A 9,517-nucleotide genomic window follows, 5' to 3' on the forward strand; every position below is an offset into this window, starting at 1 on the left:
TTACTTCAACACGGTCTGCATTTGGGTCTTACCTGAAACGTGATAGTAACTTTTAACCCCATAACCTTTGAGGGGCTTTAAGTAATGCTACTGTGATAATTAAGTTGATGAAATAGTGTGTTTTAACCCCTTAGAGTTGATTGACGCACCGGTGCATAACAAAAAAATCCCAATCAAAATCCGTCAGTTTAAGATAGAGATGTTTTTTTTGCATTGGATGCGTCTCAATTTCCCACATCTGCCTGTCGCACTTCCACAACTGTGGTGAAAGGTGGCAAAGCTAGAGGGTGTTTGTCAGACCATGAGACATCCCAAAAAATCAGTCTTACAAAAACGTCTTTTGTGTCTGAAGGGCTTGAGCTATTATGACCAGTCTTTTGAAAGGGGGAGACTCTCACGAATGATGTTCTCCATTTTGCTCTATGACCCCCACGAGTGTCAAGAGACTCGTAATGAAGTTGGTACCGTCGATGTGCAAACTTCTGCTTGGTAGCGTCCAAACACTTTGGGTTTCAAACTAATGGGATTCTCCTGAACATGATGGTGTTCTCCGTTTTGCTCTACGACTCCCACAAGTGTCACGGGACTCGTCTGAAGGTAACCGGTACAGGTAAAAAAAAGTTTGTTTTGTGCCTACCCCCCAAAAATATCCATATATTTCCTGAGATTTTTTGTATGTCTCCTAGAATTAAGACAACCACTTCAAAACCTTGTATCTTATTATTTATTTTTGGACTGTCCTTTTGGCCATTAATGAATGTGTTTTTCACAAAATGTATATTTAATTACATCTGTTTTTATATATCTAGATTTTTTTTTTATACCTAAACGGGTCCTAAAATTCAAAATCAAATAGCTAAATGATCCATAGTATGACCAACAATTTCTGATTTCAGCTTAGCACCCCCCCCCCCCCCCCCCCCCAACGTCTTACACGCCAAAGAATGAACAGTTTCGGTCAGACAGATATGATGAAATTACTAGCTACGAATGTACAATTACTCAGCAGTACATTTCCTACTTAAACTGACTAAGCATATAGAGGGAACGATACTAGGGACAAATCATATCAAATCATGACACATAGCAAGGATATTTGGTGGTGTCCACACATTGTTGTGATAAACATGTTTCCTCATACCCCACTCCAGGCACAGAAAATTTCATTTTAAACCTGTTCATATCAACGAATCCCAATAAATAGAACCCCCTGAGGGAGTCACAAGACCTAGCATATAAATCAAAGTCTGTCTTCTCCATGCTGACAAGTTTGCGTAAGCGTTTGCTGTGTAACACCAAGCTACGCTCAAAGCTATTGCAGAACATATTTAGAGACACACTATTTAAATTTCCCAGATGAGACCTGGGGTGAGGCTTGTAGTAAGAGATCAAACATTTTGAGCAGAAGAAGGAGACATACAGAGTGTGCTGGATTGCAAGGAATTTGTGTGAGAATCCCTGGAACAGGTGTGTGCACATTCATGTTGTAACCTTTAATCCTTTGTTCTACCAGCTTGACAACTTTGTTTAGTCTCATTTCCTTTCATGTTATTGTTTGAAGTATGTTTGAAGTGGTATAGATGTAGGATCTTAATTTGAGCCAGTTTGCAACAGCAGGAAAATAATCCTGCAGCAAAAGGAAATGTGCATTTTTACGTGGATTATAGTTAATGGACATTTGAGCAGGGGTTGGTTCATTTTTCAAAGTGGAAATGACAAACTTTAGAAGCCTTTTTAAACCTTGAATACATTACAAGTTTGCATTTCCTGATGTGCAGGAAAATTCTCAGAAACAAAAGAGCGATTTGTCTTGGCCAGTGATCGCCTGTCTCTTGTCCTTTCTCTAGCCTTGTTGAGATGTGTGCTGATAAAACATTGAAGTCAAGCCACCTGTGGCTGTTGTGACATAAGTTCCAATTTTATGACCCATAATAAAATATAAAGTATAGTGATTTAATGTGAGGAATGTGCCTCTGGTGGTTAATTCCATTGGTGTGTAAGAGCGGGAATTGGAGTTGATGATCATTGATTAGTAATGCCTGATGTGTGTCTAAATTCCTGTCTGCCACGTAAACTAATTGAAATGGTGGTAATGTAACGCGCCATTTGTAGGTTTCAGAGAGTGAAACATCAGCTATGTTAAAGAAAGACTTGGACACGAGACAGCTTAACTGGATGGGACTTTATTCCAGGACAACCACCATCCTAATTAGTTCAAGTGAGAGAGACATGTACACTCTTAGAAAAAAAGATGCAATGTACAACCAAAAAGGGGTCTTTGGCTGTCCTCGTAGGAGAACCCTTTGAAGAACCCCTTTTGGTTCCAGATAGAACTATTTTGGGTTCCATGTAGAACCCTCTGGGGAAAGGGTTCTACATGGAACCCAAAATAGTTCTACCTTGAACCAATAAGGGTTCTTCCTGGAACCAAAAAGTGTTATCGTATGTGGATAGTCGCAGAACCCTTATGGAACCCTTTTTTCTAAGAGTGTAGAACTGGGACAATAAACTCTGACCATACCAATCACTTATCGCAGGCATTTTGCAGATATCCTTCATTCAAATAAGTAGCATTTACTACAGAAATGTGAAATACGTTTGTTAATATGGGTGATTGTTCATTTTACAATTGCTGACTTCAACCATCAAACTATTTGTAGTTTAAAGTATGTAGTATATATATGTGATGTGATGCACATTAATGTTATAAATGTATCGTTCTATTTATCATAATCACATAAATTCAGGCAATTTATTGTATTATGGATTTATGTCCATATCACTGAGCTCTAATTCACACGTCAGGCATTGCTAATAAATGATCATCAACTCCAATTCCCACTCTTCCAGTCACAATACATTGTGAAATAGTACAAGTGCCAACGGGTTTTCTTGAGGAAAGAGAAAAACAGAACATAGATCAGATCTTTGGAAATGCTCCAAATCAATTACCCTTTACATAATAATGGAATTTCTTATTATTCTTAACTCTGCTTTCGGGGAAATGGGGTGGTAATTTTCAGCAGTTGAGAAATCACAGATATGATTGAATACAATGTGCTTAGTTTTGTGCTGATGTCATTCTCTATTGCCTCCATTTTGACTATTACTTCTATTTTTACCATTTGTGCAGTGTTTGGTTGTTTTTTCCACTCCACACAAGATGTTCCCTCACAGAAAAATGTAATTATTTTTATTGAATTGAACACTTCAAATGTAAAAGCTTTTTTGAGTAGATGGTGCAGGATAGAATGCTGATCAATGATGTCACAGTTATGTTTGTATTTGCCAAAATTACATCAAACAAAAACAAATACTTCTTCTTTGAAAGGAAATCTGCTTTGAAAAGAAAGGTAGTGCAGAACACATTTAAATTTTGGTTGGATGTGCTTTCTTTTGATACTGCTCCAAAACATTACTCACAATAACTTTGATTGATTATGCTCTGTTTTCCCATCTTAAGGAATAAGACACAGAGTTGAAAATGAATCTGGACAGGGTCTCCTTTCGTGGACTGCACTTCATGGAGTGTTTTTTTCTCATGACTCTGCTGGGCACTAACTGGGCACTACCTAAAACAGACCCACCTGTAGATCCTGACTACCCCTTCCTATTCATGTGGAACGCTCCCACAGAACTCTGCGAGACCAGATTTGGCGTGGTTCTCAACCTCTCCCACTTCCAGTTAGTGAGCAGCACTTTGAAGTCTGCCACCAACCAAAGCATCTCCATTTTCTACACTGACCGTTTCGGCCTCTTCCCCTACGTGGACGAGGACACAGGGGAAATGTACGACGAAGGCCTTCCACAGCTGATTGATTTCCAGGAACACCGTGAGCAGGCCGAAGATGACATTGAATACTACATCCCCGAAGACCAACCAGGTCTCGCCATCCTTGACTTTGAGGAGTGGCGACCACAGTGGGCCCGGAACTGGGGCAGCAAGGACATCTATCGAGATCTCTCAATTGAGACTGTGAAAACCAAGACCCCAACCTTATCCGACGACGAGGCCGAAGACAGAGCCAAGATAGTGTTTGAGCGAGCAGCAAAGCGATACTTTCTCCGATCTCTCTTGGTTGGGAAGAGGCTAAGACCCAACAGGCTTTGGGGATTCTATCTGTACCCGGACTGTTACAACTACGACTACAACCAGGATATGAGTGATTATTCTGGGAGTTGTCCTGAGCTTGAGCAAGAGAGGAACGATGAGTTGATGTGGCTATGGAAGGAGTCCACTGCTCTCTATCCATCCATCTATCTGGAGCTGATCCTGAGAGATTCCTACCAAGCCCGCCTGTTTGTCCGCCACCGCATTCAGGAAGCTATGAGAGTATCCATGCTCCCCAACCAAAGTTACGCCATTCCTGTCTACGCCTACATCCGCCCAGTTTTCAAAGATAGTGGTGATGACTACATGTCAGAGGTCAGTGAACACTGTCAAGAGATCTGAAAACAATTTTGTACCTGACAGCACACTAACTGGCCTAAAATCAGACATAGCCTAACCCAGGGATCTGCAACTAGATTCAGCCGTGGGAGAGGATGGAACTTAATTATAATAATTTGTACACTGCATAATTGACCACAACTAAGCCCAAAAAGAGATTGTATTTCAAAAGAACAATACTTTCATACCTTGATTACATTGAGACACAATCACATATGTCTTTTTTTATATTTGTGGGAATAATGTAACAGATTTCCTAAATTAAACAAATGTTTTACTGGAATCCTGATGATTTTAGTATTTTTTTACATAAAACTAAAATCCTACAAAAAAGACGTATATTTTTTATGTTGCTAAAAACTTTTGTTGTTGTTGCTTAAAATATTTTGCCGACCACTGGCCTAAATGTCTGAAGGGTAGAGCTAAAAAATCATAGTGATATTTTCCTTTAATCCTCTGTTCTACCAACATGACAACTTTGTTTAGTCTCATTTTCTCTCGTGTTATTTTTTGAAGTGTGTTTGAAGTGCTAGTGTTTTGTCTTGGCAAAATGTGTATCCTTTGAATGACTTGGTGTGATTTGTATCTTTTAAATGACTTGGTGGGGGTGTATTGTGTCATAGTGATTTCCCCTTATGGCTTTGTAACTCTGTGGTTTCCAGTATGACCTGGTGAACACCATTGGGGAGGCAGCTGCCCTGGGAGCGGCTGGGGTGATCTCCTGGGGGGACATGAACGTCACTGACTCAGAGGTATGCTCCCTATTTCTATACAGATCTATTTCATATGCTTCTAAGAACAATCCATACGTCTTTAACACCTAAATGCATTTAATCAAATATTTAATGTAAACACAACAAAAACACTTTATCATTCTGCCCTTAACTTTTCACAGGACTCCTGCTTCGCTGCCAGACGCCACCTGGAGAAGATCATGAATCCATACATCTTGAATGTTTCCACAGCATCGCGGCTGTGCAGCGAGGCTTTGTGTCAGGCAAATGGCCGATGCATAAGAAAGCACTGGAACAGAGACGACTACCTACACCTCAACCCATATGTCTTCCAGATCAAGAGATATAAAACAGGCAATCTGGCTGTGAAGGGTGAAATGTCCCAATATGAGATTGACTGGTTTGCTGACAGATTTGACTGTTTGTGCTACTCTGATGAACCATGTCAGTCCTCCATTACTCTAAACTCCTTCCCCAAATTTGTCCAAAGCAATGGAACTCCCCAATACTTCCAACCGTTTGTCATTCTGACTTCTATTGTCTACACTATGTATGTTTTTTTGTAATGATGTGCAACATCACAGGAAGCTGGTGAAGGGAAGACTGCTAATAATGGCTGGAATGGAGTAAATGGATTGGTATCAAGCATATGGAAACCATATGTTTGATACCATTTGATTTATTCCTTTCCAGCCATTACTATGAGCCCGTCCTTCCCAATTAAGTTGCCACCAGCCACCTGTGATTTATGTGTATTGTGGACAAAAGGAGGTGTTGTACTGTGTTGTACTGTCACTTGGAGTTTCCAGGGCTTCTTGAGTTTATGTTTGGGATACTAGTTTGGGTTGCTACCATATGTAAAAAATTCGAATAAAAAAGTTCAGGTAAAAGGTATGAACACACTGCACTTTGGTGAAAATACGAAAACATAATTGAAACTGCCGTGAAAAGTGTAAATACATTTGATGGTGATGTAAAAGTACACATTATGATGAAATACCATAATTTCCAAGTAAAGACAAGATCACAAGTGTAACTGGATATACTGTATATCCACAACTTTTAACTAGGTTTCTAATGTGATATACTGTATATCCACAACCTTTAACTAGGTTTCTAATGTGATATACAGTACCCAATATCTTATGACACTGTAAGAATTCATCAGGTATATAGGCTACTGGCATTTGGCTACTGGCATTTCCTGTCAATGACAAGTTTCCTGTTCACAAATCTCCAGATGGCTTTCAAAACCTGTTGTTTAGCTCAAGGGAACTTTGTGACTGTCTGACAGATTTTTTTTAAATACATTGATCATGAAAATACTTTTTAACTCTGCATTGCTGGGAAAAGGCTCATAAGTAAGCATTTCACAGTATAGTCTATACCTGATGTATTCAGGCATGTGACAAATAAAATGTGATTTGATTTCAGTCATTTCTCACAGATATTATTGGACGTTGCAGATCCACAGCATGAATCCATGTGTCTTCTGGCTAGAGTGCCTATGTGTCTCCCTAAAGGGACAATGTAAACAAATAAACCAGACCATACCACTATGTTCCACCCGAGCTCCTGGTTGCTCTTAGCTTTCCTCCATTTGAAAATATGTAACCAGTAGAGTCGCCTAGCCAGACAGGAAGGGAATGCATCATGAAAAAGGGAAATGTAAATTAAACTCCTGCTGATAGTGTAAAGTAACTGTAGGGGGCGATAAATCTGTATTTTTGAACTGATTCCTCTGGGTTAGTCAAGGGATAACAGTGACAACAATTCCCCTCACATATCCCATTTTGCATGGGAAACACCTCATGGATTAAATGAAATACATTTTGAAACCAATAAGGCAACTTGAACTGGTTACATCATTTCACATAGCAATGACACATACCAATGACACTCATCATTCATTGAAATGACCATTAAACAGCAGGACATATCCCAGATTGTGTCTTTAATAAGAGTTCAAGAGTAACTCCATCAAGTGTTTTTCTATTCAGTAAAACTTTTGATATTCAGTGAAGTTCTTGCTTCCACAGGTGGCATTCTAATACTGGGCAGCCACAGTCCAGCTGAATGAAACAGTGCAAATGGTTTAACTGTACAGCATAAGACAGGGCCCTAAGCATGACACATCAACACACACTGATGTGACACCGTGTGACTGTCTGCGATTAGAGTGGGTTTGCACTCATCTCAAGGGTGGGTGGAGGTGGTCTTTACAACTACAGAGTGACCTAAGCAGCATTGGCTCTCTCAAGTGCAACACAAAAGGGGGTCTATAGCCGGACACTGTATCTGCACAAACCATTCAGCAATTTCTTCTAAAATGTCGTATGAATGTCACCATGTCAGGGTAATGTCAGGAACAGTCTTGAGTGACCCACTCCTTTCATCAGAGCACTCAATTCAACGTCTAAAGGACATGGAAACAACGCTGACTCAACCAGTGTCTGCCCAGTGGGAAGTGTTACATCTGACAGAGAGATAAGTAATTTAGAGAAAGGACTGGGGAATGCAGTAATATGAAATAATGTACTCTCTTATAACAGCACCTTAAAGCTACTATGCTGCAGGGTAAGCCCTAATGGTTATTATATTTCATGAGTCTGAGGTCTGAGAATGCTACATTGTCCTACTGATTGATTTAGATTAGGGAGAGCATGCTGATATGGGGAGATCAAATCCCTTTGTCTGAAGACTTAGATTAGGGAGAGCATGCGGATGAGGGGAGATCAAATCCCTTTGTCTCTGAAGATTTAGATTAGGGAGAGCATGCTGATGTGTGGAGATCAAATCCCTTTGGACTCCATTCTCTTCAGGAGTCAAATTAATGTTTGATGAATATGAAATGAAAATGGCAGAAATTATAAGACACCAAATACGTAATGTGCCCCTGGTGTTTGTCCGTGAGTCTGAGTCCGTGTGTGTGTGTCCGTGTGTCCATGTCTGTGTCTGTATGCAATTGTAAGCACCTGTGTTTGTGGGGTGCTGAGGTGGGGCTAGGGTTTGGGCATATTTATGTGTACTTGTCTTCTTGTCAACATATGTTTGTTTTGTGTGTGTGCGTGTGTGTGTGTTTAGCGAAACACACACACAAAACAAACCTTGCTATACACCTGCTGCCTGTGCCTGCATTGAACTTCCCTTATGGAAAAAACACGAGGTCACGTGATCACATGTGAAATTCACATTGTTTCTCCGTAAGGGTTTTCTTTGATTTCTGTATGACTGTGAGATACAAGAGGACTGCTTCAAATACAGAGAGCTGAGCCTATGAAGTTCCAACCCAGTGTGGGATACTCACAGAAACAAGAACGAATCGTTAAATCTCTATAATCCACTGCAGAAAACCTCAATCTCCTCTCTCCTAAGCTATAGCCATCTACAGAGAGAGTGAGAGCCTCGATATCACCATGGTTACAATTCTAATCACATTCTCATCTAATTTCCGTCACAAAACAAAACTTCTTATCGACATACTGGAGTATCATCAAGTTAATCCTGACAACTATAATCCACATTGTTTCCCTCTAGAAAGCTTATCATTGGATAATATCTGGGAACCACAAATTAAGTATTTTTTTCAAGCCAGTTTTGCCATGTTTAACTTCGAAAGGTCGAGGATAGGATTGAAGTTGATCACGACTTAATGAATGTAAGATAAGTAGAGAACGCTATCGTGTCCCTTTGCATAGGCCCTTTCCCAACACACTAAAGCATCCAGGAAATACATCTGCATAGGTCTCAATAAAGAGAAACGTGTGTGTGTGTGTGCATGTATATCAAGGAGCATTATGTGTAGGCTTTTATCTATCATCCCATAGAATCATATTCTGGGGACAGGAGGGCGTCAAGGTTCTATAGCAGGAAGGGATCAAGGTTTTATAGAAGGAGGGCATCAAGATTCTATAGCAGGAGGGGTCAAGGTTCTATAACAGGAGGGGATCAAGGTTCTATAACAGGAGGGGATCAAGGTTCTATAGGAGGAGGGGTTCAAGGTTCTATAACAGGAGGGGGTCAAGGTTCTATAGCAGGAGGTGATCAAGGTTCTATAGCAGGAGGGAATCAAAGTCCTATAGCAGGAGGGATTCAAGGTTCTATAGCAGGAGGGGGTCAAGGTTCTATAGGAGGAGGGGTTCAAGGTTCTATAGGAGGAGGGGTTCAAGGTTCTATAACAGGAGGGGGTCAAGGTTCTATAGGAGGAGGGGTTCAAGGTTCTATAGGAGGAGGGGTTCAAGGTTCTATAACAGGAGGGGGTCAAGGTTCTATAGCAGGAGGTGATCAAGGTTCTATAGCAGGAGGGAATCAAAGTCCTATAGCAGGAGGGATT

The 9,517-nt window shown here is 40.4% G+C and overlaps 1 protein-coding gene across 1 annotated transcript; it reads left to right on the plus strand.

Moving 5' to 3' along the window:
* Positions 1–1,283: 1,283 nt before the first annotated feature.
* Positions 1,284–7,027, plus strand: LOC106584562 (hyaluronidase-5). Its single transcript, XM_014169988.3, has 4 exons — positions 1,284–1,467; positions 3,464–4,426; positions 5,113–5,202; positions 5,346–7,027. The coding sequence occupies exons 2-4, from the start codon at positions 3,485–3,487 to the stop codon at positions 5,748–5,750; spliced, it is 1,437 nt and encodes a 478-aa protein (XP_014025463.1). The 5' UTR covers positions 1,284–1,467; positions 3,464–3,484; the 3' UTR covers positions 5,751–7,027.
* Positions 7,028–9,517: the final 2,490 nt, after the last annotated feature.

Source organism: Salmo salar, chromosome 23 (assembly GCF_965601325.2).
Source record: "Salmo salar chromosome 23, fSalSal1, whole genome shotgun sequence".
In the NCBI taxonomy this organism is placed as follows: domain Eukaryota; kingdom Metazoa; phylum Chordata; class Actinopteri; order Salmoniformes; family Salmonidae; genus Salmo; species Salmo salar.

Excerpts from the sequence above, each read along its gene's own strand:
- LOC106584562 (XM_014169988.3), top strand. The coding sequence starts at position 3,485 with ATGAATCTGGACAGGGTCTCCTTTCGTGGACTGCACTTCATGGAGTGT. Across the intron at positions 4,427-5,112 it reads GTGATGACTACATGTCAGAG|TATGACCTGGTGAACACCAT; the intron begins GTCAGTGAACAC and ends TGTGGTTTCCAG. Across the intron at positions 5,203-5,345 it reads TGAACGTCACTGACTCAGAG|GACTCCTGCTTCGCTGCCAG; the intron begins GTATGCTCCCTA and ends AACTTTTCACAG.